A 27,187-nucleotide genomic window follows, 5' to 3' on the forward strand; every position below is an offset into this window, starting at 1 on the left:
ACTTAAAATTAAATGTGAAATGGAGTAAAAAAATTCAAACGTTTTTTTTCCTCACACATTTAATTCTACCTGTTAGAGCCAAGAAAAAACCTAGGGAATATACTTACCTCATTTTGTTCTCCAGAAGTCTCTGCTTCCTGTGAAATTATGCTGGGTTCACTTTTCATTTCATTATTAAGAAAAGCTTCAATGGCCTCCTGAACCAGAGTACCAACAGATAGTACCTGAATATTGCAAACTAATACACAAAAGTATTAGATAGCTACAATATGAGTTGAGTATACATACAGAGAAACTATTACAAGCAGCTAAATTAATTATTTAATTTGGGCTTCTAATGTAAGATGTTTTCACTCTTTCTTCTTTATAACTACTTCACAGTATTTATCGACAATCACATAGCTGTCTTTCTAGTCTCTTCTAAAGCTAGTATCTCCAAAGTAGTTTACCAAAAGCATTTTCCAATTCCCAATGAAGAAGTATTAACATCACATTGCAATATTAATATTACTTTCAAGTTCCAGTGTTTCTAACTTTATTTTGGAATATAACAAAGGAATAATATGCAACCAACCCCAGCAAAATACAGATGCATCTGAGGTTCAAGAATAATTAATGCAAGGATTTGCCCAAACAATTTTAATTTAAGAGTGGGATTTTAACACAAACATTTTAAAGAATTTTAGGCAAACAACCAACCTCTACCTTTTTCAACAAACTTTGCACAGGTAGTTTTTCCACTAAACATTTTTCCCAAAACACATCCCTTGATGGGAAATGAAGGAAATTCACGTGAAGATTTGGGTTTTGGAGGATAGAACATTTCCATCAGTCTACGAAGCACGTGACCCAATATGTTATTATTAAGGGGAGGTTTGTTCTCACTGTTCTCTTCAGTTGGGCTCCACTCCCCTGTCATACTCTGTATAAATGACAAAGTAGCAAATCTCAATATTGCTATAATCTTGCCTTCCATATTTCTATGTACTTATTCACATAAAAAATACATAAAGTAATGAAATTTGAATAGCACTCAATAATAACATAATTTTTAGAACAGAACCGCATTAAAACCTATAATAATGTCATAATCAATAAATATTTATTGATATTCACTAATAACTAGCTGAGAGACAAGTACTTATATGAACATTTTCCTAGATTTTGTGATTCTGCCTCTGGATGGATGCCATAGAGAAAATACAACAAAAGGTTCATGAGTCTTGAGGACAGTAAGAGATCACTCACCAGTTACCATTATGGGCAAAATAGACTCAACCTGGGGAAAGTGGTTGAATTTATTATGAATCAAAATCAGAGCAGGATAGGGAGCACTAAAACAAATCCTACAAAAACCACCCCCTAGCCCTCCCTCCTTCCCAGGCTAAACTTTATTCCAAATTTTGTAGCTCCTCTTGCCCAGCAGAGCAGGAGAACAGGGAATGGAGGTTATGTTAAATTCATCATGTTGGTTCCGCTGCTGCTTTCTCCTCAGAGAGGAACCTTCATCTACTCCAGCATGTGGTCCTTCCCATGGGAGCCAGTCCTCCATCAATATATTCAGCCTGAGTCCTTCTCATGGGCTACAGTTCACAAACAGCTCCAGCTTGGTCCCTTCCATGGGGTACAGCCTTCCAGGAACAGGCTGCTCCACGGGGTCACAAGTCCTGCCAGCAAACTTGTTCCAGCATGGGCTCCTCTCTCTATGGGTCACAGATCCTGCCAGGAGCCTGCTCCAGCACAGGTTTCCTGTGGAGTCACAGCCTCCTTCAGGCACATCCACCTGCTCCAGTGCGGGGTCCTCCAGGGCTGCAGATGGATCTCTGCATCACCATGAGCTTCCATGGGTTGCAGTAGAATCTCAACAACTGCACATGGAGCACTTCCTCCTCGTCATTCACCACTGACCTCGGTGTCTGCAGAGTTGTTCCTCTTACACCTTCTCACTCTTCTCTGACATCTGCACAAAATCTTTATTTTCTTCTTAAATATTTTATCACAGAGGTGTCACTGCTATCCCTGGTTGGCTCAGCCTGGCCCAGTGATGGGCCCATCCATTGACTCAGTCGGACATGGGGGAAGCTTCCAGCAGATTTTCCTGGAAAAGCCACCCCTGCAGCCTTCTACTACCAGAACTTTGCTGTGTAAATTTAATACAGATTCCTATATCACTTTTTAAATTCCATAAACATGAAAAATAATTTCACCAATACTATAGAACTAATCAGTAGCAGACTTTTGTATTAGAAATACACTATCCTGATATTCTGCATTCTAAAATTGGGCAATATTATTGCCCAGTATCACTTTTAAATCTCTGAAAATTTAATGAATAAAGATTTCAAATATATGTATTTGCCTAACATACATTCAATATAGAGAAAAAAATCAAACCAAAGCCAACAACTCAAACAAATTCAAACATCATTAAGGGAAGGAAATACTGAGTAGAAATTTCCAGTTCATCTATCCTGAGATAAATATAAATTTAGCAGTTGTATGATTTACTAAGTTTTACTAGTAAACATCATTTTACTGACCATCATACTGGAAGAATGAAAGAATGTAGTCCAAGGAATGGAACACAGAACTGTACTTTTACTCTATCAGCTTCATATCTTACAGCACTAGGAAAGTCCTGCTGTCCTGGAGTTTATGCTGTGAGACGCTAAAAGATATTTTAGTATGCAGAATAATACTAGTCCAGTATTAATATTCATTTGGTTGGAGGATATTAAACAACTGTTTGGAAATGTGTGGACTAATAATATTTCCAATTAGATTCTAGTTTGTCACTGCATTTTGGGTGCACAACAAAGCTTTGAAGGCAAAGTCAGAGGTTTCAGCCAGGAACATTCCAAGCAGGAAAAAAGGAAGAAAAAACTGGTTCACAATGAGACTAGTAAAGCACGGGAAAAGATTGTAAAGATGGGAAAAGAGAGTCTGTGAAATCTCTGCCCTTGGAATAATTGAAAGTTGACCAAATGATGCTAAGCAACCTTACTTGACTCAGAAATTGGCCCTGCTTTAAGCAAATGACCTTCACAAACCTTTAATCCAAACAATTGTGTCATTCTAGAAATGAAATATTTCATCCCCATCAACAGAAGTGAACAATGCTAAAGTTCTACTCAAAGATAATGCTTTGAACTCATGTTCTGGCTAGAATATGCAACATTTTCCTGAATTTACTATCTGAACCACTTATTGCCATAGCATACATTCTTCTAGTACAACATGACCAATGCTGAGTTTGAACACATCTGCTAGGCAGAAAAAACCAATTTAATTATCAGTCTAAAATAAATTTAAATGAAAATCAGAAGTCACTTATTTTTAATCAGTAAAAACAAATAAAGTAAATATTTTTGGGTTGCACCATATCTCCTCTCTATCATCTCTCAGAAAACATACTTCTTCATGTGTAATTGAAAAGACATCCTTAAAAAAACCCAAATACTTTCACTATCTGAATAATTTTTCTTTAAACCTATAGGTAGAGATGGATTAGTTGCTTTAAATTCTATTAGACCTCTAGAAAAAAATAATTCCAAGTGGAATGGGTTCCCTCACTTTACCTTGCTCTTTTAACCTGAAAATTGCTAGACTGTACCTGTCATGATGTAAAATAGTTTACCTGTCAGAAACAAATTTTCAGGCATCCGGCTGGGAGTTATGTAACTCCTGGTCAATACTTTTGAATAAAACCAGAAATTATTTGAGCAGTACGTACTGCTATGCTTGGTTTTCGGCTATTGTATTAATTTATTAAGTCATTAGCCACAATTTATAACATGGTAGTTTAAAAAAATATTCTCATAATAAAAGGTAATGTGCAGTGGACTGATGGCACTGCATTTTCTTGTTTTATCAAATACATTTGACACTTTTAGCTGGTATGTCTAATGTCGGTAACGTATTCTTGAGAGATGCCAAACTGCCTGTCCTGGCAGGACAAACATTTTGTTTCACAAATGTTATGAAAATCTGCACAAATGTTGTGAGAATGACCTGCCAACAAATTTTTATCTAGAAGCAAAACTTTGAAAGAATTAGTTGTTCATTTAGGTTTTTAGAAGACATAAGTATGAACTGGTGCCAACAATTTCACATGTCATATGAAGCCAGTTTTTGAATAATGATTCAATAATAATTTGAACAATGATTCAGAAAGGCATAAAACTAACAAAATCTGGGAATAAATTAATTATTAAATAATATTAAATAGCCTGACGGGAAAAAAGAGGCTTTAAATGTGTCAATAATTTTTTGTGACATTCAGTGATGTTACACTTAGAGAAGATTACTGAGATTTCATAATGTAAACAAAAATATGACTGAAAAAAATATTTTCATTAGTACTCTCTGTTTCCTGCCTGTCTTTTATGTCCTCTTTGCTGTCTTTGTGTATAGTTCTTTTTTCACCTAATAAAATAATCACAAAATTCATACATGAGTTGGCATGCTGTGAATAAGGACCTTATAAAGAGATAAATCAGAAAAGCATATGTAAAAATGAAGCCACAGTAAATTGAGCTTTCAGGCATTCATCACTTAAACTCATAATGAACATCTATACTCACTGCAAAACAAAAATGTACGAAGTGGCTCAGGATGTGGATAAAAATCAAACATATATTGTAGTTATAAATCCCCAACAGGAAAAAGACTGGGTATTTGCCATGTTTTTGTCACATTCTACTCACCAGGCTATTTGAAAAGTGTAAATATGTAGTGGGATTTATCGAATATAGTCATGAATATAATTTTGAAAAAAAACTGTACAATAGATTTTAACAAGGAACTATCAACCCTTAATCTTCCAATTTAAAATAACATTGACATATTAAAAAGTTGATGAAGTTAATATATCCTGAAAAATATTTATTTGTATTCTAACAGAAGATTAAGAAAAATGTCAGCCATTTTTAATGATTTCCAAAAAAGGTTAATGTACTAAAACAGATAATTTACTCAAACCAATAAATTTTGTTAGAGAGCTTTCACTCAAAATTGCTGAAATTAAGAGTTCAGGTTTTGTAACATGTCTAGTATTTCATTTTACTCCTTTTACTGGTTATTTTCTTTTGCATTTTCCAATCTGGTAATATTAATTATACCTTTAAATTCCAATTAGCTGAAAATTCACTGCATTGCAATTAACATACTGGTCCTACAACTCAAGAAAAATAATCAAGGTTATATATAAATATAGAATTATAACTGCTACTAACATCAAATATTGTTTTCATATAAAAACATCAGGCAATGAAAAGAAAATGCTTGTCTAAATTTGACAGAAGCCAGTAATAGAACAAAATGCAAGATCATAACTTAAAGTTTATAATTATGACAAAGCAAAGTGTATTATCTTCCATTATGCCATAGCAGTTGGGTGTACCTTGTATTCACCATAATCTTTTTCATCTAACAGACTCAATTTATTCAGCTCTACAAGTTGTTCTGGGCTAGGTTCATCTGGCAAAGGTTGAATTGAGGCTTGTTCATATATTGGTTTTCCATTTAAAAAAAATTCCTTCCAATCCATCATCAGTTTTAGTGGAACACGGCTGCATAAAAATGAAAAAAGGAAAAATGAAAAAAAAATGAATTTTAAACCAAAAATTAGAGGGTTGGATATTTGACAATAGTGTATCCAAATTTATAAGAATTCCAATCACGAAACAAGCATATGCTAAATTAGTTATAATTTATAATGCATCCTGTAATTACTACAGCCTTTTGTAAGTGTTTGTTTGCTTTTATGACAGCTGTAGGCACTTGTAGGCTTCAGTGTTTTCACAAATGTGTCATCAGACAATATTTGGCTAGCAGTCATCCTAACAGTTTTGCTATCACTACTTTTCCCTGCCCCAAAATATTCTTGCCTTTTGTGGTGTAAAGTCTCCTCTTGCCAAAAAAATCTATAGAATATTTTTTTCTCAAAGTCAAAATTAATTCAGCATTATATTATTTAAACTTTTTCTTTTGTTAGTAATTTCACTAAACTGTGTGCCTAGGTTGACTATTGTACCGCATACTAAATAAGCCTAAATTTATATAATTTCCATGAAATATAATAATGTGTATTTCATATGGTTACAGTTTTATTATTTTAACATACAATTACACTAAAAAGCAATAAGATTTTGGCATACTTTCGAATACTGTAAATCTAAGCCCACAATCAAATCACTGAATATTAAAGAAAGAACCACAGCAATAACGCCTCACTCCACGATACTTGAAACACTTTTATGGCACAGGCACTTGGAGATTACTGCCTTTGTAGGACCTTCTCAGAAAGCCTGTGCAATTAGGGCATGTCAGAAGAAGGAATCACAGCTTGGAGGACTCAGAAGTATCTGGGCTCAGTTGATGTGCTTTGGACACGCCAGGCAGTTTATGTATATCTTGGGAAATTCATCCTGTTTGTATTATTCTGAGGAAGTATTCATCTAGTGAAACAAACTAGGATGAGATGAGCACTATTCAGTTTTAACTTTTAACTAAGGAATTTGTTAATAAGAAAGGAAATCAGCAGTTCCACAAACTGTGGCACTAGTGCATTTTGGTCTCCTAAGAATTTAAGTTTCTTGAGTTTTCAAGAAATTATGCTAAGGCTGTAGCATTAGTTCACTCTGTATTACACACCAGTGAATTCTCATATGAAAATAATGTCACCATTCTCACATATAAACTAATTGCAGCTGCCATGAAAAATATCTGAGAAACTACATAATTTGCTATAATGCTTAAACCAGTCTGATTAATGCAGCCTAACAGCTACCTAACAGCTGTTATTTTTGCCTAGCTGCTACATACTCACTTGTTTGTCAGTTGACGATATTCTCCTATTTTTGTCGACATATCAATGATTTGGCCTATCATTTCCCAGCATATAGAATAATGCTTTTTATAGCGTGCCTGAGCTCTTTCAGCAGCAATTTTCTCATGGTATTCTCTTTCTCTGGTTATTTGTTCTTCATTATCAAGAGTTTCTTGTTTTGCAAGAGCCTAGAATTTTTTTAAGGAAAAAAAATTGAGACTGTAATGAAAATGAAAGTGCAGAGGTACATAAACCTGAAAATGAAAATTAATTTAAGAAACAAAAACAGCTCGATTCTCACCAGAGTTGCATAGCCAGCAGTCAGACTAACATATAAACAAATCTAAGCATTTTTATTCACTTTATAAATTCCCATTTGTCTGCTTTCTAAAATAGAATAAAATAAAGAAGAAACCCATTACTTCTTTTATGAAAAACAGATTAAGACATATTCAGTCCCTGAGGGCAGTGAAATTGCAGCTTTCAGTGTAACAACCTGTTTAGAGTATGTAATTTATCTTACTAGATTCTGATCTTCAAATAATTTCGTATTATTTATGTTGTTCAATCTTTGAAAGATTTCTGGTCATGGTAGAAAATTATCAGTAGTTCCTGTAGTGGTGTGCTCCATCACCACATCCTGTGGTGGTGGCTGAAAGCATACTTAAAGAGGTGAAGTAATCAATACCTATAGGTGCTGATTACACAGGATTCCAGCTGTGTTGGAAGATTTGGAGTTGCTGATCATTTTTGACAGGAGAAAAAAAAAATCTAATATTACATTATGACCTACTATGAGCATAGCACTTGGCAATTTTCCGCAGAAATATAAGTCCTTTTAATCAACTTAAAGCTTCAATGAGAAATTAGGACTCATGAGTGAAACTACTCCAGCATTTTTCAAAAACAGACTTTAAGAGATCATATGTAAATGAAATTAAGAACATGATTCCTGAAACAGGACCTTAGGTTATTGTCCTTTTGCCTCTGTGAGACTGTGCATTTTAAAACTCAGCACACAGAGATGTCTTCCTACAAAGTTAAAATCAGTATGGAAGAAAAATCAGACTTTCAGTTACTCAGTTTTATCCCTTATTACAGGATCATGGAAGAATAGAATGGTTTGGATTGGAAGGGACCTTTAGAGGCCAGCTAGTTCAAACCTGTTGCCGTGGGCAGGCCCCCCTTTCACCGGATCAGGTAGATTAACTGTTCTTTCTCCCTGCAAAATTCCCTTTTAACACAGTACAAAATGTACTCAGTCCCACAGTTACAGTTACATCCTTATTGCTTATAGCTGTGACTTTGAACAAAGACTAAAGAATATATTTATCACTAAATCATCACGTCCCTAGAAAATTCCTGAAGTCTAACAGTTGACAACACAAATTTTGTAACAGGAAGGTATTCTAGCACTCCTGCAGCAATTCAGAGATCAATCTTTTACCACTTCTCTGTCAAGAGCTTCCTGTAACTCCTTCTGTTGTCTTTCTTCATATTGCTTTTCCCTGAAAATTCTGTTTTGCCTTAGCACCTCTTTTTCATGCCGAACATGAATGAGTTGAGCAGCAATCCTTCGCTCATGCTGAGATTGTTTCATTAGTCTGTAAATGAGCTGCTCCTCCTGGTAAGCCCTCTAAAAGATAAAAAATAATAGTACTAAGCACAATTGATAAACTATTTCCTAGAAAACTCATCAGTGATTAATATGAGAAATAGGAATGTCGTCATATGACGGAATTCACCTGCTTATATGGGACATAAATTCAGAACAACATTCGTATCTATTTATTAGTACAATTTGCACAAACTATGTAAGAATTCAAAATATGTCTTAACTGAGACACTCAGTAAAAATATATCTGGTCAGACTAACTCCATGTTAATGTGGTTATTTCCCATGTGCAAAGAAACTGCAGTGTATTTCAAATAACAGCTTCTTATCTGAACATATACCCTTTCCTCAAATCATTAATTTAACCCTATTATTCACCAGTCCCCATTCTCAGCCATAATCTTCAGCATCCTTGAGCAATCTATTTTCTACATATTTGAAATTTTTTTCTTCTTTTTGGGGAATTGGGTAATTATATTTTCCATTCTTCCCTATTCAGCAGACTGGGACTATGAGGAAGAATTCAAAACCAAGCAAAATACAAGACTTCTGGGTAACAGTTCCAATGTCCTTACTGGGACATGAATATAATATGCAATGCAGTACTAAAGGAAAATCATTCTGAACCATTACTTGAGATGTGGTCTGTATGCACAGACACTTTGAAGGCTGTGAGTTGTTATTTTTCAAAGTATTCTTGAAACATAATAGTGTCTTCTCACTGCTACACTTCTCCAGACTTTTCTTGGTACCTAAACTAATGCTTAATCTAATCTCAAATTTTGCCCTACTATCACAGTCCAAAACTCCTTTTGATTCCTGAACAAAAATATCAGCTTGCCTTATAAGTATCATTGCCAAATACCAATGCTACACCAGAATTCTAGAGGAAGTTTCTGATTTGCTGAATATTTGCTTCTGATGCATCGAAACTGCTATGAAATGTATTCAAATTTAAGGACTTAAATTGGGATCTGGTCTGAAGATCTCAAATTCAGTCTCCTAAAAACAAAGGCACAAGCAAAGTCAATTACTAGTAATTAAAAAAAAAACCCAAAAAACAAAAAACCAAACACACAAAAATAAAGTATCACTTCTATTATCTTTCAATCTGGTTTATGTTTTCATCAGCTGTCTGTGACAAAGAAGGCAAAACACCTTATGTAACTTCACCGATAAATGAAAATTCCAACTTGATTGCATATGACATTATTTATGAAAAAGTTCTATGAAGAGGTCTAGATCTGTCCTACACAATGGAGCCGGGATACCTGTAATAGAATTTTAATGCAAAGTTGCAGTTGCAAGAATAAGAGAAGAACTTTCTAAAAAATTTAGATATTTAATGCTGATGCTGGGGAGAAGTCAAACAAACAAACAAGCAAATATCTTTTTCCATATTTTTTAAGTTCCTCTGCCTTCGCAATTGCTGGGAATAAAGTACATTCCAATTAAATTCTGGTGACTTGAAAATATTAAGCTAATATAAAAATATCTTAACACTTTCATTATTTTAGCCAAAATGTGAGTTTTGCCCTCTGCTTTCCTAGTACTGAGTCTAAAGACAGTCCTCATGACAAATGTGCACTCATCTCAGGCCTTAATCATAGAGTCCTTTACCTGTATGTGATATTATCTCTCTACAAAGCTTTTCACTAAATCAAGATCTAATTTCAAATGTGTCTTGTTTTGTTCTTTATTTGTAGTATACTATTTGTAAATTGTTTGTCTATGGAGGGAATTATCATCATACATCCAACTGAAATGGAAAGCAATGCAGTCATAACAACTTTGTTCTCTGAGTCATTTAATACTGCTCAGGTGATAAAATTTCGCAATAGTGCTGCCTACTGAAGAGATAATCTGTCCATTTTCTCTTACTTTCATGAGCTCAAGGCAATAACAGGAGGTGCAGTGCCCTTTTCTGCCTCAATTCTATCCACTGTTTCATGGTACTTAGTATTTCAATTGAGATTTCAAAGAAGAGCAGAGGTTACAGAATTTACTTCCCATTGCAAGTAAATATCCTTAATTTTTTTCATTAGTTGCTGCTTACCCTTAACCACAAATTATTACAGCAGTAATAAACCTTCACCAGTGGAAAATTGATGTTAAAATCCTTAATTCACAGTGAATTGAAGGAGCCACCATAACAGAGTGGTCATTTGTCATACGCAAACCATCAATTGAATGGTGCAAACAGTTGGTCCAGTGAGAAATTAAAACACCTTCTCTAGGTGAATTTCCTCTTCATACAGAAAATTCGAAGATGCTCCTTTAGAACACTTCACAGGAGCCAAAACAGATCTTCTCTTTTTAAAAGGGTAGAGAACTTCAATATTTTAAGTGATCAAATACTTTGGCATGCTCACTAGGCCTAAAGAGAGCCAGTAGGAAATTCTTGAGGAACAAGAAAAACAGAAAAGGCAATTCACTCAAAACTACACAACAGATAAATAAGGATTCCAAACACCAAACTCTAAACTCATAGTTTCAAAAAGGATCCTCATTGGATGGATGAGTGCAAAATCAGTAGCTATCTTTCACACAAGAAGGAATGCAGAAAGTACTCAAGCCTGGCAAGTACTCAAAGGCTGGCAAGTTTTGAAACTTCTGAACATAGAAGGACACAAAATAAAAATTGCAGAAAAAGTTTTTGACCTAACATTTTGTATCAACATCTTCACAGAGAACTGTGAAGTGCTTGAAGAAATCATAAATATCACAAATGGGACAACTTAGTAATACTTTGAAAAATTACTATTAAGAAAGCATAATAGACGCTTTTGTCAGTTTACCTACTTAAGACAACAGTGGCATCCAGTGGCCAAACATTAATGTGTTTATGTTTTGTGTTGCTCATACATAGTTACTATATCATATTCTTCTATTTTTCTATTTCCTTATTTGATTTACATACAAGTGATACATTTCTGTGCTGTTTTTCAGTCATAAATGACCATTTTATGACTAAAACTTGGAGCTTAGCACACACAAATCTATTTGATTGACAAGTAACAATTTGTTTCTCCTCCCATTTTCACATTCTTAATTTACTTCTGATAGAAAATTATGTCTGATAACTTTTTACATCAGAGATATAAAATCTGAACAGAGCATTAAAAATAACAAGTACAAATCACCAACAATTTGTTGAAATCTGAAGATAAAGGTTCAGTTGGGATGAAACCATACAACTGTCAAATATGTTCAACACCTGCCTATGAAAATCTGACTGGCATCATGCTGTGCTCCACTTAGAGTACTGTCATGGAATTGTAAAGTATTCTCTCTGAGGTTCCACCTTGCAGTGTACCAAAAAAAAATTGAACAAGATTATTTTAATAAACTTTAATAAATATGGATATGAAACATATACAGTCCAAAGGGATGAAATTCCTTCCATTCTAAATGATCCCATGCCATGTTCAAGATTTATCCAGTGGAGGTAAAACTCAGACCTGAACGCATATAAACAGCTAAAATTTCAGTCAACAAAGCCTTTCTGGTTCAATATTTAATAAATGGAAAAAGCAATCTTGAACTATTTTCTATTTTCATTCATTTTTTTTAAGAAAATACCTCAGTTTGCTTCCCACTTCTCTTAAGTCAAGTAGCATCTAATGTCTGAAATCTCACGAATTTCCAACAAAACAGTTTTTCCTCTGTTAATCTGGAACCAAATTACCATTAAATATATTCTCTGATATGGTCAGATTACTGTTTCAGTCAAATGCTAATTTTCCTTCTTGTCCCTGCAGTATGTGATTTCAATTGTTTGTATAGCAAAGCTGATTTTTCTTCCTGGGAAGCTAGGAACACTACTGCTAGTTTTCACTCGATTTGGAGCCTCTCTGGAGCCATTCCGAGCTGCTGTATCCACCAAGTGCTCTAGTAGCCATAGCTTTTAGAATCAGTAGTCCACACTGCTGGGGCTGCAAGAGCTGAGAGCCCTTAAAGAACAAGTTTTTGGGACTGCAGTGATTTCAGGCAAGTGGGTTGCAAAACTTTCATCATGGCCTACGTGTATCAACAAGAACATGATATAAATCTCTTTGAATAAGAACTCAGAGACAGGATATATCTAGAGATGGACTTTTCTAAGTCACTACTGGTATTTTTCAAGAATATAGGTCTGAGATAGACATTGAGCAGCATCTAACTTCTAGATGTTTACCCCAAAAAACTTTTTCTTAACATTTCCAAAAAATCTCCAGATATTAGGTGTCAAGGTTTAAAAATATATATATGTGCAATAGCTCATATTTTCAGCGATACTACATGTCTGAAATGCTACTATTATGAGATATTATTATTACTAGTATTATTAGTATTAGCAGTAGAGATAGGCTCAGTTATATATGTTCAACACATATGATCTAAACTAAGGACTCACAGGGAAATACTAAAACAAAAAGTAACCAGAAATCAAAAAAAAAAAAAACCAGTAAGTTACAAGGCTGTGTTTTGATAGAGTCATTATAAAAGAGACAATCTGTGAAATTAGTAATCTAAAAGCTGCTTTTCAAAGGAGCATGAAGAAGAATCTTTTGCTTTTTAATGTATGAAGAAAAATCTTAAAAGCCTTGTTCTTTATGGACAGGATTCAAATGTAATAATCTGCAACATTCATTTTTAGACACAACACAGACATTCTCCAGAGACATATCTTGTATTTCATAACACATCAAACACCAAATCTCTGACCTGTAAATAAAATTTTGGTTCTCAGCACAACCATTTCAGAATTCATCAGTCCAGATGAAAACCTTCATATGACACATTTGTAACTACAGGTTTTCAAACAAGGAATGCCATGTTTTGTTGTTATAAATAATAATCTTCTTTAGAACCAGTACATATTTTGGTACCATAGGATGTTCAACTTTTGGGGGAGGGAGACAGGGAATAGAAGGCAGGTCAGCAGTAAATTTTTAATAATCTTTGTTCTGCTGCCTTAATTTTATCCTTTTAAGTTTATGAGAATGGTGTATGACATAAAGGTAGTGATGAAGAACAGCTAACCTTCTGTATTTTTTAAGGGTTAACATAAAAGAGATATTCAGACGTAAGTGTGTATAAGTCCCTTTATCCCCTTCAAATTTTATTTAGCCTTCCAGAAGATCTTTGTAAGCACATTTTAGATTATTAATTAAATGCACATGGACTATGTACTTCAGCATACAATTTCCCACCTCTTGAGCCTCGTGTGCTGCTAACTGATCCGCTAGCATTCTTTGTCGTCTCTTTGCTCGTTGCTCTCTAGCGAATGTATCTTCCTGTACGCGTTTTTGAATTTTCCTTATATATTCATCATCTGAATAAATATTTAACAGCTCAGATCTCATCTCTGGTATAGTTTCTAGACTTGTTGCTTGAAACTTCTGTGTTTGCAATAATTCTTGCATATCACTGATTGAAAAAAGGGAAGACTGGAATTACCATTCTTTTAAGGGTCTTTTCACACAGGTGTCTGTATACTTATGTGCAAGTACAACAAATGTAGGGCATCACTCTGTGGGATCTGTGGCTACTTCTTGACAATGTCCACGAGGTCCAGCACTGACTTGGGCCAACTAATCATTAGTTTCTTTGTCAACACAAAGGCAAATTCCACAGAAATAGGAAATTAGGATGGCTCATAGAATGCCAAAGAAAGTTGGGTTACTCCTCAATATAGCCCTACACTCTGAATAGTTTTGCAGGTATTAATCACAGGTTTATACACAGAAATATCCACAGCAGTATACAACAGTGTCACATCTTCTGAGCAGGGCATGCATATCACCAAAGGTGACAGAATGAAAATTACTTGCAATTATTCACAAATAAATCAACATCACAAAGTTTCAGAATAAAAGTTACTTCTTTTCTCTTTGAAATGTGCTACTATGTATGCACATTCACAACCATTCCTATCTTGCTGCAAGGGTAACTGACATTACAGACCCAATGACAAAAATGCACAGAGAAAATATGCATTTTGAGCCTTTCCTTGGTGCACACATGGCAAAAAGTAGTGAAGGAAGCTTGAGCTGTCCCTACTACAACTAAAGGTAACTTAAAGACACTGCAATTGTGCTGGACCTGAAATCAGTGCTAGAGCGGCATTCATTCAAAGGATAATCACAGTTCAAACTAAATGACACATTATTCTTTCTTCAAGTAGCTGTCTACATAGCAGACACCTGGGGTAGGATCCAGCCTATTCTTAACAGTTTAACATCCAAATGTTACCTGTCAGTCATGTGGCCGTGTACTGCAGACACATTTCCTGTCATAGACTTCTCAAACTTGTCTATCTCCTTGTATACGTTCTGAAGAAGTAACACAGAATTTAATGTTTCCTTTCTCTTCACAAAGTAACATAAAGAAGATTCAATAGAGCAACTAATAGGGAATTACTTTTATGTCATGTTAGTACAAGAGAAATGCTTACACTGAAAATATTTCAAGCATCAGCTACACCAAGAATAAAGGCAAGATGATTTCCATCTTTCACCTTTCACTTCCTTCCCCTCTTCCCCTCTTCTAGCTACAAGTAGTTCCACCAGCCAGAAAATACTAGAATTTTGCAGCTGTTCTTTTTAAAGGATAATTCTGATTTTGCATAGGGCTCTAGTAGAGCATGTAATTCTCACCATATGGGGATTTGAAACAAGATACTCTGGAATACGATCTGCTTTTGATTTAGTAGCTTGAATATATCCCTAATAGTTATTCAAGTAACTGTCTTACTATAGGTTACTAAACTCTAGATTTAAAGACTCCTGTTACTGTTACCCAGTTGTAAAAAGCAGTAATAGTTGCACCCCTAATGGCAATACAATTCATGAACTTGAATTATAATCCATGAATTTTTTTTTGTACTAGATAATGCAGATTTTTTTTAATTGCTGCATCTCTCTTTGATTTAAGGTTATTGCAAATTTCAGCTGTTACTAGCATTTAATAGGCAGACAGTTTCATAGTGTGTTATAAAACAGTTCAAACATTATGGTGCAAAATGTTATAATGCACAAATCAAAATGGAACACTAATGTTTTTATTTAATGTATTGTTTCTAGTAGACTCATAGCTACTCTTAACAATCAAATTACTACCTATCTATGGTATTTATTGAATACAAAATTTCTCTTACATCAAAACAATTCTTATTTTAAAAAACTGCAAAATCATAATTGTGTAAATATTCAGCCCAATTTTCACTGGTTGAATTGACACCATTTTGACAGCAGCTTTTGGACGGTACAAGTACAGTATTTGTAACCATAAATGTTCTCAGAAACTGTGAGGTTTGAGTTAATGTAATTAGCATTAAAACAATATAGATGATAATTACCTCTGCTTCCCTTTTCTTCTTTAAGAATCTTTTGGCTTCAAACGATTTTATGGTAGATCTTGATGGCTGCTGTTGAATCTGCATAACAGCTGTTTGAATCCTGGCCATTATTTCATTTTGTCTCCTTCCTATGTAATGCTGATATGAACCAAATATAATTAAGCCAAAAATTATCTTCCCGGAAGAAACTAGAAGAGATTATCAGGCTCCAGACTTGAGCAGATGAGCAGTGCTTTATAGACTTTTAAGGGCTTTTATTGAATTCTAGTTCTAGTAAGGTACCTGTTTCAGGTCTGAATAAAGCACAGAAAATGAGAATACCAGTTGCTGGTACAGAAACTGAGAATACCATTATGTAAGACGTTATGTAACACTAGCACAGACAATCAAGAAGTAACAAACATATAAATTACACTCATTTGAAGTGCACCAGATACACAGGCAGGTAAATGTGGAATAAAGAAAAAATAGTTTTTATACAAAGAAGTCAAAGATAGTTAGAAATATATAATACATCAAAAGAGATATTCCAAAATTTTCTTTTATAATGTTATTTTGAATATTTTGTTTATTGCTTGCATTTTCCTGTCTAGATACATGAAGAGGCCTTTTTTTCCTTCTTACGCATGTAGTAGCAATAGAACAGCTAAATAACCACAGTAAGACTCTCTCCCTTCATTAGCCACATAAAATATGTATCAAATTAGTCAACGACTGTCAGTGTGGTTCAATACTCTGATGCCTGGCCATTTCCTCTATATAAACTACAAACTCTGCTTTGGATGAATGTCCCCATGTCTAAAGTAATGTCTTCTTCCTTTTTTTCTTCATCAGAACAGCTACACAGAAGTACAAGATGTCCTGAGGCCATACCTACTATAGATGCCCTTCTCCTGTCATTTTCCTGCTTCTGTACAATGCTCCATCATTTCTTCACAGAAGAAGAATCACACAAAACTCTTTCACAAGGACATCTCAAATGTATACAAGTTGTGATATGTACACTTTGTCTTCAAATCTATAAATATTTTCCATGCTTGACAATATGCAAACACTCTCAACTTAAGATGAAGTGATTTTTAAATAGGAACGTTTTTAAGGTCTCATAAGAGTACATTGGCTTTATTTCCATGCACATCTCTTTTCTTTGTTCTTCTATAAACAAGAGCATGTAGCACAGAATCAGGAAGCCTTCACACTGGTTTTAATTAATTCATTAAGAACATAACCTTCAGAAAATACTTCTTCAGAAGTCTATAAAAATAAGTTGTCACCTTTTCAGTGTCTTGAGCTCTTTGCTCTTCTTGGAGGTTCTGAGCTCTCAGCTGTTCTGCAACACCCACACGAGCTATCTTATCTGTTAGCAACTTGGATTTTGTTTCGTTCTTATGTGGCACTACAGTTTTCAAATGTTAACCATCCAGCAGAGAAGAGTCAGAAACAGCAATAAACATTAAAATATTATAATTTTGAGACCATTGCTTCAAGCTGTTTTTTTCTGTGTTAATGTACACAGAAAAACACACAAACATGTTAAAACTGAAAATCAGGACCAGCTCCATAGAAAAGAACTTAGAGATTTGAACTTGAATGATGCCAAACTTTGTTTAGTTGACAGAAAAGGACACTTCATTGCTCTGTACAGCTTCCTCTGGAAGGGAAGCACATAGGGACACTCTGGTATCCAGTGAGAGGACATGTGGAATAGAATCATAGAATGGTTTGGGTTGACAGGGACTTTCAAGATCACCTGGTTTCAAGCCTCCTGCTCTGGGCAGGGACAGCTTCAACTAGACCAGGTTATTTAAAGTCCCATCCAACCTGGCCTTTAACACTTCCAGGGATGGGTAATCCACACATTTTCTGGGCAACCTGTGCCAGTGCCTCAACACCCTCACAATAAAGAATTTTTTCTTAATATCTAGTCTACTAGATATTACTACCACTACTGCTACTACTACTTCTACTACTACTACTACTACTACTACTTCTACTACCACCATCTACTTTCTTCCAGTATGAAGGCAGTCGCCCATTTCCTGTTGCTCCATGCCCTCATAAAAAGTCTTTCTGTGTCTTTCTTGTAGGCTCCTTCAGTTATGTCAGGTACTGGAAGGCGGCAATTAGGTCACTCCAGACCCTTCTTTTTTCCAGACTGAACAATCCCGATTATCTCAGCTTCTCCTCCTAGCAGAGGTGCTCTATCACTCTAATAATCTTGGTGGCCTCCTCTGGACTCATTACAACAGCTTCATGTCCCTCCCATGCTGGGAGCCCAGAGCTGGATGCAGTGCTCCAGGTGGGTCTCAGCAGAGCAGAGCAGAGGGGCAGAATGCCCTCTCTGCCCTGCTGCCCACGGGGCTCTGGATGCAGCCCAGGACACGTTTGGCTGTCTGGGCTGTGAGTGCCATGGCTGGGCCATGTGCTGCCTCTCATCCACCAGCACCCCCAAGCCCTTCTGGGCAGGGCTGCTCTGGGTCTGTTCATGCCCAGCCTGTGCTGGTACCAGGGGTTGTTCCAGCCCGGGTGCAGCACCAGCACTTGATCTTTGTAAATCTCATCATTTTTCCATGGGCCCACTTCATGACCCTGTCCCCCAGTTCCCATCCTGCTGTCCCACCACTCAAGAGGTTGTGGCCTAAGAAGTGAAGAATGAGGCAAAAAAAGTTGAGTATCTCTGTCTTCTCTGTCATCAGCAGTTTTCCAGCACTGCTTATTGACCTTCCTTTTCTGCTGAACATACCTGTAGAAGCTCCTCCTGTTATTTTTTGTTCAGTTCCAGCTTTGCCTTGGCCTTCATCACTCCATCCCTAAAATGATACTTCATCTCTATACTCTTACCAGCTCACTGCCCCAGCTTCAGTTGCCTGTGTGTTTGCTTTCCCAGCAGTTCCCTAATTCAGCCATGCCAGTCTCTGCTCTTATTTGCCTGATTTCTTGCTCCAGGGGATTGCTAGCTCTTGCTTACTATGGAAGAATTCCTTAAAGATCTGCCACCTCTCTTCTCCTCCCTTGTCCCTGAGGGCAGCCTCTCAGGTGATCTATCTCCCTAAAGAGTTGGAAGTCTGCTTTCCTGAAGGGAAAAGGGATCTACCTTTACTCCTTATCTGATACCTCAGGACTAAAACACCATCAACCCATGCACCAACACTGTCACTGCAGCCCAGGCTGCCTCCAGTCTTGATGTCCCCAGTTATTTTGTTTGTATTGGTGACCATCAGATCCAATATCACATCCCCTCTGGTAGGGCTGTCTATTACCTGGTTCAAGAAGTTATCCTCCATTCCAAGAATTTCCTGGATTGCCCACAGCTCCCTGTGCTACTTTCCCAGCAGATGCTGGGGAGGTTGAAGCCCCCCCAGCAGGACAAGAGCCTGCGAGCACTATGCCTCCTGTAGCTGAAGCAAGACTTGGTCAAATAGGCTTGCTTTAGTCAGGAAGACTGTAGTAAACACTAGCCACAGGGTTCCATTTTTTGCTTTGGTCTCTGATTCTTATCCACAGGCTTTCAGCCTGCTCATGTCTATCCCTCAGAGATAACTCTTCACATCCAATCCACCTCTTGATATAGAGGGCAAACCCTCAGCCTCTTGTTCCCCTCCTGTCCTTTCTGAACAGCCTGTAGCCATCCATAGTCACACTTCAGTCACAGGATTTGTCCCATGCTGCACCAGGGGAGGAAAGGAAGCATTTCTTTACTGAAAGTCTCCAGCTTTGTAGATATTCAAAACCACACTGAACAAGGTCCTGAGGAACCTGCTATAGCTGGCTTTGCTTGGAGCAGAGGGGATAAACTGAGTTCCAGAGGCTCTTTCCAACCTCTTTTCCTCTCTTTATTTCTCAACTTTCCTATTCCATCATTCAAATGCCATTCTGAACTTGTCTTGAACAGGACCTACTCTCAGTTGCTCAATTCCTTTAAGCTATCCCTCTAGAGGTGAAGTGATATGTTGATTTTTCGGTACTATTTTAGCACTTGTTGGTAAACTTCTGCTTGAAGGCTACTTTCAGAAATAGTGCCAGAAAAAAAAAAAAAAAGGTATAATTTCTCCCAGCTGAATTTAATTAATGATAGATACCATCTTAAAAATTCCTCATCCTGATAACAAATAATGGTCTGGATATACTGAATATTACTACTGAAAACAAGAAGGAAGTCTTTAACAGAACCTACCACATCAACACTGACTTCCTCTTAGATGTTCTCTTTTCCTTTTATTTTTCTCTCTTTGTGTTTCTCAGCATATGGTTGCTGCAGAATGGAGTGCAGTATAAATATAAGGAGAGACATGCAACAGAATGAATCAAACCACTGTGGCACAGAGCTGAACATAGTTATAAATAGGTTTCCTGGAGGAGAAATTACTCTGAGTTGATACCTAGACCGCAATGCAGTCTGCAATTTGTACTCATTAAATGAGTAAAAAGGCAGCTGCTGAACAACTACTAGCTTTTGTTGTTATAGTATTTTAAGTCTGGAGAAAGCTTGAAAACAGAGCAGGTAACACAGAATGAACCAAAACAAAGAAACACAGAACACAGAAGATCAATATCCTATTGAGTTCCTGATAAGCTGTGCAAACGCACTGTACAAGACATAGCAAAGAACTGCTTCTTTTCCTTATAAATAGTGGGCTTTGAATAGAAGATTTACAAAGTAAAGAGGGAATGCACATAACATGTTTGAAAGGTACATGTAAATATGCTACCTTTTTTGTATTTATACAAAACAGACATAGTTACCTCTTGATTTCCACTTTCAGTAGACGTAAGTTTTGCAGTTGCTGCAGGTCTCATTGCTCCCACCGCTACTCCAGTGAACTTTGCTTTCCTCTTTTTTTCTAAAGCAATATACAATTCATATAAAAGCTTTATTGCAGCCCCATGCTGTCTTGTCATGATGTCTTGGGCCATATTCTCATTAAACTGCACACCAAGGAGGTGAAGTGTGGGTTCCAGGCGAGAAAAATTGTTAATTTTTGCATCTGCACCTCTGTATGATTAAAAACAACAACAAAAAAAAACTAGAACTTAAACTTATTTTCAATTCCAACTTGCTGCATTAAGCATGGTCATGACACTTATAACAAGACAGAAGTACAAAAAAAAAAACAACCCACAGAGGATTTTCTTAAATAATGTGATACACTCTTTGGCTTAAGTTTTATACTGCTGTACAGGTAACTGCATTGATTACTATGCTTAATTTTTTGAAAATACAAAGACCACATTGGACATTGGATTATATAAATTCTGATATGCGTGCACACAAAGTGCATCTAATAGCAAAAACTAATCTGCAATTGCAGCTAATGGTACACCATCCACAAAACATACAAGGAGTTTGAATGAAGTTTCTGTATTAGCTGTATCAATCACTCAAACTCTCACCAGTTAAACCATAAGAAATTACAAAAAAAAAAAAAGGTCTGTATTATCTACTAACCTTTACAACATATTTTTTCTCCAAGAAAAAGGAATAGATACACAGGTTAAAGCAGTGTTGAAAACAAAGTCTATGCTCTAAATGAGAAATTTATATTTGAAATGAAGCCTGCAAGTGGCTTGCAGGCTAATATTTCTTTTGATATGTAGGTTCTCAAGAAAAAGCACTCAGAATCCACAGATATATAGGGCAAAACCAAATAACAATAAATTGTCAGTTTAGAACAATTAGCATATCAAATTTCATCAGACATATCCATAACTTCAGTCTGAGTTGGAAGATCATGCTTTCTATACTGCTTTATTGCTTGAGTTCACAATAGCTCCTTCACATGGAGGTCAGCCAAGGTCCTTCTGAGGTCAGCCAAGATCCAGCATAATTCTACAGAAATGCCTAATTTTAACTGAAGACCTTCTGGTAACACAGTACTCATCTTATTTCTAGATTAAACTCTCCAGGAGCTCATTATTCTCACTGTAACAATCCAAGCTTTATTTCTTACACACTGACACTGAACTGAAGCTTACAAGTATTGAGCATTTTTCTGCCATTGATTCAAGGTTAAGATGAGCCCTCTTGCCAGAAATCATCTGAAATGCACTGAGAAGCTCTTAACTTTTTATTCTGTGAGGCTGACTTGTTTGTACATCTCTATTTCTCCCTCCTTGCACTCCTTGACGAGAAGAGCAGCACTTGCAGTCTCCTGATCCTAGGGACTCCCCCCATCACCACAAACTTTCAAAGATTATTGAGAGTGGCCCAGCAATGACATCGGCCAGGTCACACAGCCTGAGCAAGTACGTGCCATTAGGTCCAATTACACATTTACGATTTACTTAAATGTTCCTTAAACTGTTCCTTCTCCATGGTTAAATCCTCCTTCCTACAGACTTTCCTGTATGTCTCAGGGCCTTGGGATACCTTAGTCTTTTGCATGTCCCAGCAGCCCCACGTTTTCCCCAACCTTCCTTTTGCTGTGGACATACCTTTAAAAGTCCTTCTCGTTGCCCTTCTGCCTAGACATACAACAAGACCTTTTGTCCATGAGGGCAATCATGTATAAAACACATACAAATTTCATATTGAAATAAATTGCCTGGAGAGGTAGTGTGGTCTCCATCCTTGGAGGTCTTCCAGATCACACAGGGTAAAAACTGGTGCAGACCTTCCTGTTAGTTTCAAGGACTTGGGGTTTCTGAGTGTGAGTCTTATTTAGTAGACTAAGATAGAGAAGGCATTAAGTATCTCAGCCTCAGCATGGCACACGCTCATTTAAGAATCTGAGAGGGAGGCTGATGAATGGAGCCATACTCTGCCATCTTTTTGATGCAGGAAGACACTAAGAATGGCTGCTACAGAGGGAGGTCCTGGATCTTCCTGCTGTCTCACATAGAGGGCCGCTCCTCTTCGTCCCCACCTTCCCAGCCTGTTCATCCTTAAGTGCCTGTATCAAGCCATGGCAGCACACTACTCCTGGCAGCTATTTCACTGCCCCACTGCAATTGCAATGATTACCCAGCAACCGCTCACGGGCCTCTAATTTCTTCTGTTTGATCCCCATGCTGCATGCATTACTATACAGGCACGTTATAGTTGTGTGATTTTAAAAAAATTTAGAGTAATTTAGAAAAGGTGTGAGTGCTTTTCCCATAATCCTGTAATCTCAGCACGTCCTTAATTGCATGCATACATTAGGGTGAGCAGCCTTCTGCACTGTTTTGCTGCTCTTATTCACAACACCTTCCTCTTGCTTGCCAGTCTAGGCCATCACTTCCTCTCTTGTTTGAAACTAAACCTCTCCACCAATACTCATTCCTAGTTTAGAACTATGCTCACCAGGTTTGCCAGGCTGTTGACAATGATTTCCTCATCCAGCTTGGTCAGGTGGATCCCATCTCTTCCTAGCAGTCTTCCCTCTCAAGAGAGGATCCTGTGACTAGGAAAAGCAAATCCCCGCGGTGGACAGCAGCTGTGCAACCATTTGTTGACCTGTAGAACCTATCCACTCCTCATCAAGCTCATCCACCAGCAGAACCGAGGAAAGTAAATACTTGGGCCCTCATGCTTTTGCCTCCAGGTCTCTGGCAATATCCTTGGTGTCCACAGAGAAGAACAGCAGGGATATTAGTGCAAGGGCTGGACAAGTCTCTGCAGCTGTGGACTGAACTTCCGGCATGCAGCAAACCTCCTTGGCTAGCATGTGACATCAGCCGATGGCACTTCCATCTATCTCCTACAGGAGAAAGTCTCCCACTGCTATCCCCACCTGTTCCTTCTGGTGCTCTGGGATGGTTTACACTTCACCTGCTCAGATGTTTTGTCACACAGTGCCACCAGCACTCATCTGCTACCACTGCAATGAACCTGTTTGCAGCTGTAGTTCAGCAGGAGGAGCAGACACCTTCCTTTTCCTCACAGAAGTCACCAGCTGCCAGTCACCTCCTTTTCCTAACACAACAATTCAGTCTCTCCCTCAGTACAGCTGCAGGTCCAGGCTCCTGTATCTGCAGTGTCTCAGAGAAGACAGTGTACTGATCTCATTCTGCAGCAGCTTGAGTTGATAACACAGCTCCTCCATGAGCACACACCTCTGCAGGCAAAGCCACCACCTCCCCCTGATGAAGGCACTCCCATCAGTCTGAGACAGGGAGAATTGACTCTTTTCATTGGAGAGAAATTCAAGTTGAGGCCTCTGACACTCTGAGTAGTTGTTCCCGTGGATACTGAGTATCATGCCCTGTCATGCATCCCCATCTTTGCTAAGCACACATAAACTGTCTCAGCAGAGTTTCCAATCACTTCTTGCACATACTGAAGTGTACCTTCACTAAATGCACCTTTCTGATCACCTCAGGACAAGAGCTCAAAGCACCCTTTTACTGGGAAGAATTAAGAAAACTTGTGAAAGGATGCTAGAGCTTGCTAGAAGAAATAAAAGCCTCCTGAACCTATTTTTCCCAGCAACAGCAGGCACTCTAAGAATTACCTGGGATTTTCTAATGATCCCAGAAATTCCTAAGTCCTGCTGTGTGAATCTACTTTTTGTTGGCTGCCTTTATTAGCTGTGCTCAACCTGCTCTCCTACAATTTGGTCAGACTTGGCATAGGAAAGGGTGTAAATACACTAGAAGCTCAAAGAACATAAAAACAGAGGTTCAGAAGAAACAGGAGGATTTCGTACAGCCTGGAACTCTTGATGAATATGTCCACCATAGTCTGACAAAACACAGCATAAGCCAACCTCATGAATTGCATCATCAGTCTAAAAAAAGAAAAAAAGCTCACAGATCTGCACAAGATTTTTCAACTTCCCATTTCACAGTTGTTCCTGATTATAGATATTACACCAGATTACTCATAAACTTATAAATTTTTATATGATCTTCTGCCAGAGCTCCACTCAAAGCCTCATAATGTTTCTCCAACATTTTCATTTTAGTGAAGATGTTATGGTCACCACCGCAACACAACACAATATTCCTTATCCTACACAGATCGTGGGCAGAGTTACACTATTCCTAATCATAGAGACATACTTGAAAGGCTTTTTGAACCTCTGGTCTAACCTGGCTACTGGTTATTGTAGTTACAATTAAAATGCATAATCTTCTTGAAGAAGTATGATCAATCTCTCTGGAAATATGAAATATCAATTCATGCCTCAAACATATTTAGCTTTTGAATTACTGAAAAATATTTTAACTCTCCATAAATTCTACAGTGCATTAGCAAATTAGCTGAGGAAATACATATTTTGTCTGCTTTATGTAAGAAACTTGTCACTTTATACAGGAGACCAAATGTTATCCATATGTACTAACCTGTTCTGTGAAAATTGTTTAAAGTCATCCTGAAGACCATATTTGTGTAGAAGTTCTCCTAGGAGGTAGCCAGTAGAAAATTCTTCTGGAAATGATCCTGGAACTAAGTTTGGGGGTTTCGTCATTGTTTGGAGTTTTTTAGATAAAATAATTAAAAGAATCCAAATGTTAATTTTAATAAAACTTGTTATTGTTTTAATAACAAAACTAAATCCAAAGTTTAATAAATAATTCAAAAAAATTTTAGGAGATTGATCAAACAGTAATAGTTTTCAAATCACAAATAAATATACTTTCTGTGTAGTCATTTCACAGCATCAGTTTTACATAGTAATTTCTAATTTTCAGTGTTAAAATGCAACCATCATCATAATTGCCACTGAGATTGTGAAAATATCTATAAACTATAATTACTAGATTTTCCATATGAAATGCAGATAAACAAAAAAGCTAGCTCTAAAGTGCTCCTCTTCATACAATCATAGAATCACAGAATATGCTGAGTTGGAAGGGACCCATCAGAACTGAGTCTAACTCTTGGGCCTTCACAGCAAACCCCAGGTGTCAAACACCACATGCCTGAGAGCATTTTCCAAATGCTTCTTGAGCTCTGTCAGGCTGGTACTATGACCACTTCTCTGGGGAGCCTGTTCCAGTGCCCAGCCACCCTCTGGGTAAAAACATTTTCCTAATATTCAACCTAAACCTCCACAACTTCAGGCCACTCCCTCAGTTCCTGCCACTGTCACCACAGAGCCCCTCCTCTTCCCCTCATGAGGGAGTTGAAACTGCAGTGAGGTGTCCCCTCAGTCTCCTCCAGGTTGAACAGCCCAAAAGACCTCAGCCACTCCTCGCATGGCTTCCCCTCCAGACTCTTCACCATCCTCGTTGCCCTCCTTTGGACACTCTCTAATAGTTTCATGTCTTTCTTACATTGTGCCACCCAAAACTGGCCCCAGCACTCCAGGTGAGGTCGCCCCAGTGCAGAGCAGAGCAGGACAATCCCCTCCCTTGCCCGGCTGTTGATGCTGTGCCTGATGCCCCCAGGACAGGGCTGGCCCTCCTGGCTGCCAGGGCACTGCTGACTCGTGTTCAACTCACCATTGACCAGGAGCCCTAGGTCCCTTTCCATGGCACTGCTTTCCAGCATCATCTTCCCCAGTCTATACATATAACAAGGGTTGCCCCATCCCTGATGCAGAATTTGGCACCTTATTAAACTTCATACACCTGGAGATTGTCCATCTCTCTAATTTTCCTGAGGGTTTTGTTTCTTCCTTGCAGAGCAAATGCTTTTCCAATGCCAGTACAACAGCTGCCATTCAAAACAAAGCTCTACTTTCCAAACATATTAAACTATTTTTTATTCTCTAGTCCTTATTAGCACTTTAAGTTTGAGCCCTTTCCATCTCTTGAGAGCACCTGCCCCTTGAGAAGAATTAACTGCAGCTTGAAAATTTTCAGGCATAGGAATATATTGTCCTGGAAGGTGAAGTCCCTGGAGGTGCTCAAGAGGTGTCTGGATCTGGCGCTGGGTGATGTGGTTTTGTGGTTCAGGGGTTACAGGGGCACTGCTGGTTGCGTAGTTGGACGCGGTGGTCCTGAAGGTCTTCTCCAGCTCTCACGGATTCTATAGTCCCTGCCTTTCACAAGAAGGCTAAAAATGTTTATGCGGAGGCACGTGGTGGCGGGAAGGGGGCGGGCCCGCCAGGGGGGTGGCCGCGGGGGAACCCCTGGCACGACGGCCCGACCCTGACCCCGCTGACCCCACTGTCCCCGCGGCCAGGCCCTACCTGTCCCCGCGCAGCGGGGCCCCACTCACCGATGCGCCGGGAGAGCTTCACGTCCCGGTTGAGCCACTCGCACAGGATCTGGGACATGGCGTGAGGCGCCCGCGGCCGCCGCCCGGCTCCGCGTCCCGTCGCCGCGTCCCGTTGCCGCGGCGACCGCGGCGGTCCCTGCGAGGCGAAGGCGGGGCGCGCGGCAGCGCGGGAGCGCAGGCGCGGCGGGCGGGCGGGCGCGCGGGTGTCCCCGGGCGCAGAGCAAGGTGAGCGCGCGGCGGGGCGGGGCGGCCCCGGGGGAGGCGCTGGGCGGGCGGGGGCTGAGGCGGGGCCGGGCCCGGGCCCGGGCCCGG

The 27,187-nt window shown here is 38.2% G+C and overlaps 1 protein-coding gene across 5 annotated transcripts in view; it reads right to left on the minus strand.

Moving 5' to 3' along the window:
• SPEF2 (sperm flagellar 2) overlaps window positions 1-26,974 on the minus strand; it is a 74,409-nt gene extending 47,435 nt beyond the window's left edge. For all 5 annotated transcript variants that reach the window (XM_053932462.1, XM_053932461.1, XM_053932460.1 and 2 more), the window contains exons 1-11: window positions 26,876-26,974; window positions 25,054-25,156; window positions 20,530-20,779; window positions 15,787-15,924; window positions 14,682-14,761; window positions 13,640-13,856; window positions 8,277-8,465; window positions 6,830-7,017; window positions 5,402-5,570; window positions 706-922; window positions 108-238 (exon numbers count right to left, since the gene is read on the minus strand). In XM_053932462.1, the coding sequence (XP_053788437.1) occupies window positions 108-238; window positions 706-922; window positions 5,402-5,570; window positions 6,830-7,017; window positions 8,277-8,465; window positions 13,640-13,856; window positions 14,682-14,761; window positions 15,787-15,924; window positions 20,530-20,779; window positions 25,054-25,156; window positions 26,876-26,933 (1,740 nt within the window). In that variant the 5' untranslated portion in view covers window positions 26,934-26,974. The remainder of the gene's footprint in view (window positions 1-107; window positions 239-705; window positions 923-5,401; window positions 5,571-6,829; window positions 7,018-8,276; window positions 8,466-13,639; window positions 13,857-14,681; window positions 14,762-15,786; window positions 15,925-20,529; window positions 20,780-25,053; window positions 25,157-26,875) is intronic.
• Between the last annotated feature and the right edge of the window lie 213 nt (window positions 26,975-27,187).

This window comes from Vidua chalybeata, chromosome Z (assembly GCF_026979565.1).
Source record: "Vidua chalybeata isolate OUT-0048 chromosome Z, bVidCha1 merged haplotype, whole genome shotgun sequence".
Taxonomy (NCBI): domain Eukaryota; kingdom Metazoa; phylum Chordata; class Aves; order Passeriformes; family Viduidae; genus Vidua; species Vidua chalybeata.